Raw genomic sequence first — 13,570 nt, 5'->3', positions numbered from 1 at the left:
AGTTGGCCCTCGAGGCAAGGCAGGGGATGTGGAGTAAAGCCCGGAAGCAAGGTCGTTGACAAAAGGGTCAAAGGAAGTGAACCTGAACCCAAAGTGGGCAATACAAACAGATGGCAGCCGTTTACAGTTTGTTCTTTGGCCCCGTTCGGACCAGAAAGACGGACGTGTGAAGAAAGCCTATCACGCACAGGAAAGGGTGCGTTCCTGTCTGACTCTGCCCAAGTGACTCTGGTCTGATTGGACGACGGAGAGTCTTTGCCTCAGCGTAATATCGCGTCAATGCATAGTGTGATATTGAGCTACGCTCTACAGCGGTCGGTCGCAACAATTTCAGACGTCAGCGGCCAGGTAGTTCAATCCAAGGTGTGTGAGTGAGTGTCGTCTCTTTTTGGTGGAGGGGGCGTATCTCCCACGGGGGTACCTGTTATATGGCCTGGCCATGCCCGGTCATCTCTGCCGCGTTGAGCAGGGGTTATAGTCAGAGCAAGGATTTCTGACTAGGGGTCACGACCATGGTCTTGTAGTGGCTCGACTTTGCTGGGAATCTGGAATCTGGAGAAAGTCAGAGGGGGTGGGTACATGGGACGACGATCCCCATCGAGTACGTGTGGGGTATACGGCATGAAATGGCAACGGCCGCGGGGAAGACAGGTTTTGTCTTGCCTGTCTGCCCACAGTACACACTCTGGTATGTTGTTAAGTAAAATTTTGTCTCTCGTCTGGTTCGGGATTTGCTGGATCTCCAGCACTTTATTTCAACATCACGTCTTCTCTTTACGAGAGCCAGCCACCGTCCGATAGGCCATGACTGTAGTATTCATGGCAGACTCGGTCTGTTCAGTATCCGAAAGTAAGGTATGTACAACATGGCAAGGCACGCTGAAACTGAAGTTGGATCTCGCAGCAATCCAGAGAGAACTCTTGTTTCCTTTCGTCCATCCACACACACTCATGCTGGGATGGTCATTTCGAGAGGGGTTTTGACTCCTCGCAGGCGAACCCGCAGGCTTTGGCCGTACTAGTTCTAGCTCGAGAGATGCCATACCCAAAAAATGAGCGAGCGTGACGGTCAAGAAAGCAACGGCAACAAGCGCTGAGTACCGAAGCAGCAGATAGCCATGGATGACTTGGACGAACTAGACAAACTAGCGGAGGATGTACTTTGCAGGTAGTGTAGATTCAATTTGCAGCATCCTTGTAGCGCTCGCAACCCGTCCACTCTTGGCGGCAGTTGACCCATATTTTGAGCCCGAAAGATCTGGGGTTCGGGTAGAGAGGCGCCGAAGCGAGGCTAGCCCCCAGCAGAGGTTGGCCCTTGTGCCGCCACCTAACTTACCTTAGGTACCGTAAGTACTACATTGCCTACCTGCTACTACATAGGTGGTAGGTATGACCTACCACCTATATCCATTACTTTGTGATACCTCATCGGTGTGGATGAAAAAGAACTCCCGACCTTGACATCTTAACGTGTGGGACGTTTATCGTCGTCAAGTCCCCCAAGTAAATTTACTATCAAATATACCACACTCGGACACCAAGTGTAAGAAAACTTTCGTGCAGAGAGAAGACAATCAAAGAGACATAGACTAGGCTACGATTGACCTTATGTCATGTAGAACCTCACCATTGCAGAATACAGCATGTGGTATTATACAGGGTACGAGTGCTTCGATGGTTGGCAGTAAGACATCGGTCCACATCACACGTGCTGAGCTCGTGCGGTATGTAAAATTGAGTGTACAGGTAATTCCCAAATGCAGCTTTGACATAGAACAAGCCAGGATCATGGATTGCTGAGTCTATCACCCTCAGGTCCAGGGCCATTGTTGTACGTCAATTCTCATCTGAGCCGTTAGGACAATGAATCCGAAATCCTCACTTCGTCGGTACGGACGTACAGTATGTAGTCTAAACGTCCCCCCTGTTGGAGATGCATGCACCAAGCATATTGCCATGCCAGGGCACAGGAAGAGTGAAAGCTTCGCCTTCATCTATTGGTCTTGATTCTCTACGGCATGTCCAGTACCCAAGATCCGGAGGCGAGAACGCGGGTTTTGTTCCGAAGTCTGGGGCACTGCACTGCATGCTAGATGAACTAGCCGAGACACCGCATGGCCACAGATGGAGAAGCAGGTCAATGCTGGTCTGGTACATTTATATGGTAGTCATGATGAAGGTCTGCGCAATCAAGAGACATCGGAACTGGTGGTTCGAGTCCAGTGCTAAATGTTTGTCAGACCTCGAAGTAGGATCCCGTGCCTGCCAGTGCTTCCCGCTATCTGATGATTTGAAATATTTTGGATATTTCTATGTAACCTGACAGCTTTTGCTACCTACATACCACCTCCCTAGTAGCTACAGTGAAATGAGTATTGACCAGAGCCAAAGGAGTCGTCGGTATTTGAGGCAAGAAGAACCGGGCTGACAGATGGCGCGTGCGCCCTTATACTTACTATTATAATGGCCGAGGAAGGGACGAGTGTGGCTTGTTTTGTTTAGAGGAGCAGCTTCGAGGGCAAAAAACCACCGGTCTGTTTAGACGAAATGAAAACATCTGTTCTTTTTCTAGTTGGTCTTTCTTTCTTCCAATCTAGCTCTGGAGCGGCCATTCATTTGGGAATGCCGGAGACAAAGAGGGAGCACCACGTTAAAGAAATTGAAGGGAAAGTATTTGTAGCCAAATTCTGAGATTCACTCATGCTTTTCGAAGATTTCCACCGGAGCAGATGTACCTTGATTAATGCTGACCTATTGGAAACCACACATGTCTCTCATGTCGGTACTTTACGGCATGAGCCCACCAAGTACCGATCGCCACTTCCCACGTTGAAGCGTGCATCTGTTCTGTGGGCAAGGATCAAATAGAGTTCTTTTTTGGCTTTCGTAGGCAATGTACAGAGTAGCATGATGCAGATCGACCCCTGACCACTCCAGTCTGGGAACCCCCAAAGGTACCATTCTACGCAGTGAGATCTTTCGCAACATTCATCAGCACACTAAGATCCCTTACCAGCGGTGGCTCTTGACCTAGTACCATTGCTACCAAAAAAAAAAAAAAAAAAAAAAAAGAATGACAAGCACAACTGTCACAGAGATTCATTTCCACAAAACAAGTCAAGATCAATAATCAAAGGCTGCATGCCACCATTGAATTCGTCTCGTTGATTCCAGCAAGACAATCGCAAAAGAGGCTGGCCGACCGAGAGTAAGCGACAAGGCGCTTCGAAGTTGGGGAAGACATCACGAATATTGCAGGCTGCCTGGCTCAGCGAATGCCGGCTTACATTTACTTACATACATGGTACCTTCCTTCAGAGGTACCACCAGCACCGCTAGAACCGTTGGTGTGTGGCTGCAGCTCCCCGCGTTGTGCCTTGACCATCAACGGTTGGCGGACCGAAACTCCCATTTGCTCGCATGTCGACAATGACCAGAATCCTGCGACTTGATTGGTGGGACTAGCGACACGTCAAGTCCACGAACCAATCGTGAGCATGCTCTGTCCCAACTAGCATATGTATGGCCGTCCTTCCAGTTGATCTCGACGTCAATGAGCCATGATTTCAACTCTGGGCGAGAGGAAGTTTTGGCTGGTTGGTCTGCCTGACCCTACTACCTACCTCATTGCCTACCTGCCTACCTACCTGAAGGGCGCATTGACCTCTCTGTCATTTGGCGGCCCAGCTGTCCTGCCCTCCCGCTCAGTTGTGGCTGGACCAAGCCAGCACTGCACCCAAGCCTGCGCAGTGAGGGGACATATTCTCCCTTGGGTTGGGGCAGCTTCATATTGTACCATACCTCCAGGTACATACCTATCCACGCAGCGTTGCATTGTCAGGATCACCGAAAGGGGCGAGACACGGCACGGTTCGACGATCCGCTAGCCCCACGCCAGCGCCCAGCCCAGGATTGGCTCACAGCACATTGGCCCCAACGATGAGATTTTCTGGTTGAGGGCGGACACGAACCAAACTTTTGCTAAAGCATGTTCCATCGAAATCATTTAGTTGGCCCAGAGTCTCACGAACGACATGTTCCGCCTTGCCGCTTCCAGGATCATTGCAGGTTGACAGGCAGGCAGGTGGGCAGACGGGCGGTCAGACACGACGCCATTATGACCTCGCCTCACCAAACAGGTCGAAAGATTGACGGCTACTCACAGTATCTACATATTGACCATACCTTACTTTAGAGGTCGGATCATTGTCTTAGCGGACCCTGAAGAGGTCCTGATGCGCCCACCTGCGTTGATGCAGCAGGACGCGTGCGGTTCAACAGCTGCAGGTACTCTAAAGTGCGACCCGTGCCAGCGAGACAACTAGTCAGACCTGCTATAATGGGCGTCATATAGCAGCACGCTTGTGGTAACCAACGGACACGGCCTTGAAGCATCCCGAACTGGTTTGAAGAAATGCATTGTCGACATAATGGATCGGGTGCAGGCAGGATATCACTCGAGCTTGAGATCAGAACTTGGAAAGGCATTTCCCAGCCACTCGCTCGAGTCGTGCAAGCCCTGGCATTACTAGGAGCGTGCACCGGAGTCAACACCGCAATTACCAGATTGTTCGGTCAAAAATCTTTCGCCGATGATAACTTGGCGGATACTGGACCGACATTCCAAGTACGACCCTTCTGTGCCCAGTCCAACTGACATGAGGGATGCAAAAAGGTTCATCGTGACTAGACGCAGGATTTCGCAAGGGAATGATGGAATAAACTCATGTATCCTAGCTCCTGGATCCATCACTTCCCACGGCAGGTCAGCAATGCTCGGTGGCAAGACAACTCCCATATTACACCCAAGGATCCATTAACAAAAACATATAGCTAGGTGAGCACTATGTCATGCCTTCTAAAAAGGCGAAGCGAGCGGCCGCTTGCTCCTGACCCTGATACTTGATGTAAAAGCGAATGACTTTACCAGAGCCCACGTTGCATGAGTTAGAGAAACGCGGGTCTCTACCGTGATGGCAATGGCAGTATGCTCGCTTGATAGAGTCATTTCCTTGATGCAGGAGGATCGTCTCCATGGAATGCCTTCAGTGAACAATCAGTTGCGTCAAGTTCAACATAACCAACAACATCACTGACCCTAATAGTACCCCCAACTGAGAAGTCTATCTACAAGTTGCCAACACGATAGTACGGCATTGCTGCAGACAAGGGATTGTGAGAGATTTCCCGTGGCGATCATATCGGTAGAAGGGCGAGATGAATTGTATTATCTCCCACGTGTATCTGTCTATATGCTTCGAAAGCCTGGCTCGTCTCTACTGTCGCTATGCGGCAGTCCGATGCACAATTGTAGCGCACCATGGAGTCCGGCAAAACCGAGATCCCAGACTCTGGACTTGCATCAAGAAATGGCTCAGTCCCTGTTGACAATTGAGGGCCAAGACTTTTTGATACGCGCATATATGGAATTAATTAATCACTTCTTATCATGATGATATGCTTACCACATGAATATGTATGTTGCGCGAATGGGAGACAATGTACTGGTGATCAATCAATGTATTTTTCTGCCTGCCAATTTCGAAAGTTGCATGCTGCTGCTCGGCTCAGTGTTGTTGCTTGTACCCCGGATTCTCGGAGAATATGCAATCTACCCTCCATCTTCATCCTAGCTGCCATGCGCATCAACTCCGACGCTGCATTCTAGATACTCCCTAATATCGACTTGATGTGTTAACCGGAGACTTGTTCATGCCCTATGGGATGGGGAGTTGAACGGGTGCAACCATGAAAAGCGGTGTCGCCACCCTAATTCGGCCATCCTCCGCAGGTGAGGCTCAGGGTCGACTCGGCAGAGAATCACGAAGAGGGCACAGGTGTTTGACAGGAGCAAGTGCCTTACGGATGAATGGAAGTTGTAGTTGGTGCAAAATGATAGCTGTTGGCGGCATTGAAGATTGCCTACTAGATAGTCCTGCGATGCCATGATCCCATGCAGCATTCTTCTGGGAGCTCGCGCTTCCCTCTGATCGACTTTGAAGGCACTGATCCTTTCCCTTACGGGGTGATCGCTGGCGGCATGATATTGTGGATAGCGATCGACAGCCTCGTGCTATAAGAGTGCATAGACGATAATGTTCAGATGACTGTCTAGATAGGCAACGATATCATGTGTACAGGGAGGTGCAATATAGGTATGCACGAACTACATCCAATCTCACGACAGGCTGCTCACTTGAATGTCGAGCACAGGAATGGTGGACAGCCTCGTATGGCTCTGACCGAGAATGAGTTGTTTGAAAATGATGCTTTCACGGGAGCCTGCTATCAACATGGGAGGATCTGTTACAGTTGGGAGAATGTATCATGTCCATGAAGCTCGAAAAGAACTTGAGACCCCTTCAATCCTCGCTCCTCTGCTTTCTTGTACCCATGACCCCTAACACAAATGCCGAGCACTTGACTTTGCTCTGGCTAGACATGCACTGCAGATCAACGGTCGTCTGGGGGATCTTGGATTAGCCTTTTTTTCCTCAAGTGGAATTTTGACAACCATGACTAAAATCATGACTAAAATATCTCCCTCCCTCTCATGCCTTCTCATGCCGTGGGCGTGGGATCTACCGTCCGTGTCTGGTCTTCTTATCGGCCGATCAAACAACATCTGGATCTTGTTTGACGGATTGATCTTCGTCCGAACTCAATCGGACAAAAAGCTTTTCAGGCACCCCACGTTTTTTTTCTTCTTCTTGAATCATGGTTAACAGATTTGCTCCGATCAAATTCTACGATGTGCATATTGTTTCGGGGTCCTTGGTGGGGCATTATAGTGGTTTGTCTCACTCAATTGCCGGCAGTCCACTGGAATCATTTTGAAGATAGCCTTTCACCATAATGTTACTATACCAATTTTTACAGAAAAAAATGCCAAAAGAAATGACATTTCAAATTTTCTGGTTCCCAAGCAATTTTTTTGTTTTTATTTTTTTTTTCTTGTTTTGTGCACTCTCTGAACATGTCTTGGTGGAACCGCTACCGTTTATTGACGTGGAAATCTTGGCAGCATTTTCAGGGGAAGGGTGTGGTAACACACAAACATTCCGGAAGGCGGACAGGGTATCGACGGCATGTCTGTGCCATCCAAGATAACGCTTTCTGGGGGTCGATAGGACGAAATAAGCTCTGCTTGCGAAGGAACTTGCCGTGGATACTCGAATTGCGTTTTCCAATGCCGTCTTCTGATAGGTCTGCTAGGGGCCTTGTATTCTTTGTTCTTCTCTTCTTCAATGCGCCAGGTCTTTTTTCCATTCTCGATAAAATAATCATGAGACAAATCTCGAGCCTAGGCGAAAGAAACGTCCAAGTTTGCGCTAAGTCCTGGCAGTCGACGTTTGGGAGAGGCGGCTGATGAAATAACATCAGACGAACGACAGCAGCGGCACGAGAGGTCGAAGCGTTCGTTCGCTGGCCCTGCAGACACGGCCTGGCCTGCAACGCCAGCCCGCCCCTATCGAGGAAGGGAAAGCAAGCCACCTTGCACAAAGCTCAAAGGTCCTGCGACGGCGAGCCTCTTAGAATAAATCGTCACCCTCCATCGCCAGCTTGATCGCCGGCCGGATGTCCTTCTTCCCTTTATCTTGCCGACCGAAGCAGAAGGTGAAAGGGTGGAAGAGGAAATGCATAGAGATACCTACCCACGGCGGCAAGAGGTGGCTAGCTGAAGCATGGGTATGAACCCTTTGCATTCACCTTCTCGAAGCCTCTTCTCTCGTCTTCGCCGCAGTCAGTATGCTTGTCATCTCATGTAAGGACCAGACGATGACCAGGGCGCGCATGATCTTAAGGTGCGTTGGTCTGCAGGTACCTGCAGCTACACAGTCTGATCGCTATGCCAGATGACGGCACCAGAGTTTTGGGATGAACCTGTCTGTAGGACTTGCCACTGAAAACCGAGGACTAGAATCTATAAGATATCATGGTCATGTGAAGAGAGAGAGAGAGTGTTAGGACTCTGGTCAATGCCGCCATTATTGACAACGGAAGACGAGAATATTATGCCGTCCGAAGAGGTCATGTGTTGCATTCATTTCCATCAGGACAAGAACGTGCTGTTTGTCTGGAGAGTGAGTCATTGAGCTTGGAGACTTGGTCTCCTTGAGTTTCGTGGCTGGCCAGGGGATCAAGACAATTATGTCGTGGTCTATCGCAGAGCCACGTCACTAGATTTTACACCGATGACACATGAGCCAAGATGGCTGATGATATCCATCAAACTGTGTTTTCGATTATTGGATTATTTTCAGATATAGCCATGTGCCTTCATTACTACGTAACAAGCAAGGTGATATACCAGGTAAGATTCATAGAGTGCACATAATCAGCCATTGTATGGCCGCTGCGAAGAATCAAGGAAAGTTGTCCGAGACTTCAATCTTCATCCTAACTGTAAGTAAAAGGAATCCAAGTAGATGAACAGTAGTCTCACCAATCACTGATCAAAGTCAAGGGGAAGATAGTATAGTTCTGGCCGGAAAAGACTCGACTCTAATAGTATAGATCATTGGAACAAGAGCACAAAGCGAAATAAACACCACCTTCTTAAGTTTATTATTCTGCTTAAGAGCCGAGTTAAAGTAATTTTCTCTCCATTTTTATGTTGTCAAAGTTGAGAGGTCCTAGGATTGCCGGGAGATTCCACTAACTAGATCGTGTCTGTTATGATTGACTTGAGTTTTGCAGCCCTTTTTATTTGCCAAACACATATGAATACTGGTCACAAACCTATCGATGACTGCTTATTATGTGTTGCAGAAGAGTTGAAATTCTGATCAAGTACGTAATATGTTATCGCAGGGGATATTTCACGAATACGGTGATGCGTAACATTACTTCAAATCATTCTGTGCCTATAGGAGCAAGTTGCACCCAGAATAGACTAGCTCGAAGGGTGCTGTATTACTCTTCAGGAATTATACTAATACAGTACTTATATAGGTGCACCAAAGCCACATCAAAAACCATGTTACATCCAATTCTTGAATGGATAAACATACTCGTTCTTGTAATGATTTATGGTGTACTACATCCGTACGTACCCATTGATATTCTGCAACGTTATACAGCTCGCGGCGCACCCAACGCCGATGGAAAATTCTGTGGTGCTGTGGTTGGCAATAGGCTTATCCTGATAGGCCTCGACAGAGTGGAATACCTCAAGGTAGTGGGTTGATTAGTTGCATGATAGGCGGAGCTGGGGGTAATACTCTAAAATTGACTCACAGTGGTTGCAGCAAAATAATTTTGCGGTTTTCCTCTGGCAGAAACTATGCATTCAGCCGATTATCGCAAGTTGAAGCTTAAAAATCCTATGAGTAATTCATCGCTTTTACTACATTTGCAGTTATTAAAAATATACATCAAATTTGCCCTACAATACGCGCAGACTCGGACAATCATGGGAGAAGATGTTATCCGACCTACCTACTAACCTAGGTACTGTACCTAGACTGCCGCCGCCCCGCAAAAGAACGGATAGTCCCCGGCGGCACATGCAAGCAACTGAAGGGTCTGTCTGGAGTCTGGCGGGTAGAGCCTTAAAAGAAAAAGAGCCATAGTGGTCTTGTCATCCAATCGTCTTGTCCTCGCGGGGCTAGAGGCCAGCCACGGAGCGGCCGAATCGGTTACTTTGCTGGGGGGAAAGGGCTGAATTGCAACATGGTTTAATGGCTTAGAAATCTAGCTGCCACCAATGTTCCAGACTGTTGACCTAGACGCAGAGTTGATGGACTGCTTATCTGCCTGATACCTACCTACTCACATCTCATGATAACTACATTATTCTAATCACATTAGTGGCGTAGGTACTGGAAAACCGACCGTTCCTACCTACCCGTCCTACCCGACGCTTCGTACCCGCCAATCGAGAGCCTGATGATTAGTACACTGGCTCCGTAGTGATCATCAATCGTCTGCAAGAAGCGCCCACCCTTGTCTCAGCCCCAAAAGTCGTGCATCGCGCGCAACGGCAGACGACAATCGCTGCATCGCATATACGCACGCTCGCAGCTCGATAAGCAGCTCCGCACATCTGGACATCACGATAGTGGCCTATATCCAAGTCCTCGTACCAATCTACCTGGGTGCTTACTCATCAGCGCAGACTGACTCTGCGATCGGCTTAAGTACCTTACCCCAGGTCTCCAGGATAGAGTGGATCGCAATCATCCCACTTCAGAACCAAACCTGCGCGATTGCGCCGCGGGCTCGTAGACGTCTCGCATCCCATGAAATTCGTGTCAGATCCGGCCGCACACAAACGATTTTGATTCCCCCGAGGCCATCACTGAGGCCGCGCACATGATGGAGGCCCCGGTGGCTGCTCCTCCGCCACTCTCACAGCAACAGCAGCAGCCCCCCGCCCCTCCGAATGTCCCGCAAAGCGATGCGCCGGCAGCCCCTACCAAGAAGAAATCGAGACGGGGCGGAGACCCTTCCCTCCAGAAGCGTCGCTGTGTATCCACAGCCTGTGTTGCCTGCCGCAAACGAAAATCCAAATGTGATGGCGCCCTTCCGAGTTGCGCTGCATGTGCCAGCGTCTATGGCACCGAGTGTGTCTATGATCCCAACTCGGACCACCGTCGCAAGGGTGTCTATCGCGAGAAGATTGATAGCTCCAAGGCCCGGAGCTCGACGCTGCAAATTCTCATCGAGGCCATCTTGAATGCGACCGAGGACGAAGTGCCCGAGATTGTGCGCAAGATCCGTACATGCGAAAGCCTGGACACGATAGCGGAAACAATCCTCAAAGAAGGCGTGGGCAACCCGGACGGAGACGACAATTTGCTGCTGGAAGAGAATTATACCACCGATATGCCCGTGGAAGGAGAGCGGGACCTGGCCCGCAAGATGGGCGAGCTGAGGCTGGAGAATGGATCCGTTCGCTTCATCGGCGGCACCTCCCACCTGATATACTTAGGCAACACCACTGCAACAGACCCCGAGCCCGAGACCATGGATGTAGCCTCAAACGTCGACCCCATTACAAGCTGGACAGAAGTTACCAAGGACACGGAGCTCGTCGTACACCTCTTGAACATGTACTTCACGTGGCATTATTCATATTTTGCGACTCTATCGAAAAACTTATTCTACCGGGACTTCTTTAGGGGGAAGCCCACTGGTTTCTTGCACAAAACAACGTATTGTTCGCCCTTGCTGGTCAATGCTATGCTCGCTCTTGGTTGCCATTTTACCAACGTTGCCGGTGCATACGCTGTTCCAGAAGATGACTGGACAAAAGGCGATCATTTCTTTGCAGAAGCGAAAAGGCTGATTGTTGAGAACGATGAGTACGAAAAGCCTAGACTCACGACTGTTCAAGCGCTGGCTTTGATGTCGGTCAGAGAAGCCGGATGTGGGCGAGAAGCCAAAGGTTGGGTCTACAGCGGTATGAGCTTCCGCATGGCGCAGGACTTGGGTCTCAACCTTGACATTGGCGGCATCAACACTGAAAAGGAGCAGCTCGATGAAACAGAAATTGATGCACGGAGGATGACGTTTTGGGGGTGCTTCTTGTTTGACAAGTGCTGGTCGAATTACCTCGGTCGACTGCCGCAACTACCTAAGGGCTCATATAATGTGCCCAAATACGAAGTTTTCCCAGATGAGGATGCTGAAGAATGGTCGCCTTACACAGATAATGGGTCCGACGAGACGTCCAAGCAGCCATCCCGGACCCGCGCCATCGGACTTCAACTATCTAAGCTTTGTGAAATCAGCGGCGATCTGCTGGTCTTCTTCTACCACCCGAATCACATTGGTAGATCTAGTGGCAAGGCCATTGAGTTGAAAAAGTTGAGCGAGCTGCACCGCCGCCTTGAGGATTGGCGAAAAGAACTGCCGGCAGAGCTGGAGCCCAAAGAAGGCCAACTGCCAAATGCCATCTTGATGCAGTAAGTATCGATTAAGCACAAGAGAAATGTCGATGCTCACAGTGCTGACTTGATGAATAGCATGTTCTTTCATCTGCAGTATATCCATTTGTTCAGGCCATTCCTGAAATACGCTCCTTCGGCATCACCTCTGCCACCACATGTCTCCCCACGCAGGATTTGTACTGCAAATGCCGGAGCAATCTCTAAACTAATGCGTTTATACAAGAAACTCTACGATCTGAGGCAGATTTGCAATATCGCCGTATACATGCTACACTCTGCCTGTACAATCCACTTGCTCAATCTTCCAGAAAAAACTGCCAAAAGAGACATTATCCACGGCGTCAAAGCTCTCGAAGAGATTGCGGAAGACTGGCTTTGTGGTCGCCGAACTCTCAGCATCATCAGTGTTTTGGCGCGCAAGTGGAACGTGGAAATACCCGAAGAAGCTGCACATGTCTTGCAGCGTACCGACGAAAGATGGGGCACTTTCAACACATCGGACGTGCCCTCTCCACGGCCACATTCGACCACGTCGCCCTCGCCACCTGCGATTGGCTCGAGACTGGCCAGTGGAAAGCTGGATCAGTACAGCACGGGAAACGCTCTTCCTCAGGGCACGACGGGATCAAGCACGCAAATGCTACCCGCAACCACCATGCCTCAAAAAATGCTGAATGGGTTGACAGCCCCGCAAAGAGATTTTGGCAACTTGTCTAACATGCAAGGTGTCAACGATGTGGCTTTGATGGGAATTGGCGTCGACAGCATAGGCGCGACATCATGGGGCCAGCCATCGGTGACACAAGCACTGCCTGGCTATCCGCGCTCATATGCTTCTGCCTCGAACAGGACAGGCTCTAACCGTAGCACACAAGCCAGCACACGGAATGCTACCCCGAGCTCGGCTTACGCTGTTGATGGGCAAGACTGGTACCTCAAGGACGGTGTCAATTGGCAATCAGGATTTGACGCCTGGAATATGGGCAACGCCACCAGCGGCGGGAATAACGCCTTTGCCGATTCTTCGTCCATGTTCATGTTCACTGGCAACCCTGGCAACCCTGTGACTACTGCTGGTAGTCCAAACTCACGCCGATCGCCGAGCACTGCAAACTTTGACTTTGGGAACCTGGACAGTTTGTCAAACTCCATCAATGGATGGGACACGCTTCCAGAACTAGACTAACGAAAGCAAACACGATGACGACAATGTAGTAATGTGTCAATACGGGTGGTTGCATCATCCTGATCTGCCAAAGGACACGGATATTTTTACGAATTAGACGTTTATATGTTTTTCCTTCATGGAATTTTATGCAAGGAGTTTAGCGTACACTGGTGGATTTGAATGCTTTTTGGTATATAAAGGTGTTGTGAGAGCGGCAAGTGTCTGAGACAGGCAGAACCTCTGGACAAACTCAATTCTACACTGTATAACCTATTTACACGAATGCAACGGTTTTCTAATCCGATGATTGGAGGGGAGAGAGCGTTAAAGATGAGACTGGTGTTGCAAAATCTTGACCTTTCAATCGTGATTCACCGTCGTGAGACTCTAATATGTCCAGAGTGATGAACTGCACAACAGAAAGATTGATTTCGTGCCATGGAAACTTTTTCATGCCAGATCACCGAGAAAGACTGAGGCTTTCATCCAAATAGAAACCCATTTT

The 13,570-nt window shown here is 49.3% G+C and overlaps 1 protein-coding gene across 1 annotated transcript; it reads left to right on the top strand.

Moving 5' to 3' along the window:
* Nucleotides 1-10,320: 10,320 nt before the first annotated feature.
* Nucleotides 10,321-13,083, top strand: PFICI_05113 (uncharacterized protein; the record flags this gene model as incomplete). Its single annotated transcript, XM_007833694.1, has 2 exons — nucleotides 10,321-11,912; nucleotides 11,973-13,083. The coding sequence occupies 2 exons, from the start codon at nucleotides 10,321-10,323 to the stop codon at nucleotides 13,081-13,083; spliced, it is 2,703 nt and encodes a 900-aa protein (XP_007831885.1).
* Between the last annotated feature and the right edge of the window lie 487 nt (nucleotides 13,084-13,570).

Source organism: Pestalotiopsis fici (assembly GCF_000516985.1).
Source record: "Pestalotiopsis fici W106-1 unplaced genomic scaffold PFICI_Scf_3, whole genome shotgun sequence".
Classification (NCBI taxonomy): Eukaryota; Fungi; Ascomycota; class Sordariomycetes; order Amphisphaeriales; family Sporocadaceae; genus Pestalotiopsis; species Pestalotiopsis fici.
Note: the sequence above shows the minus strand (reverse complement) of the source record. Positions and strands in the feature narration are given on the sequence as shown.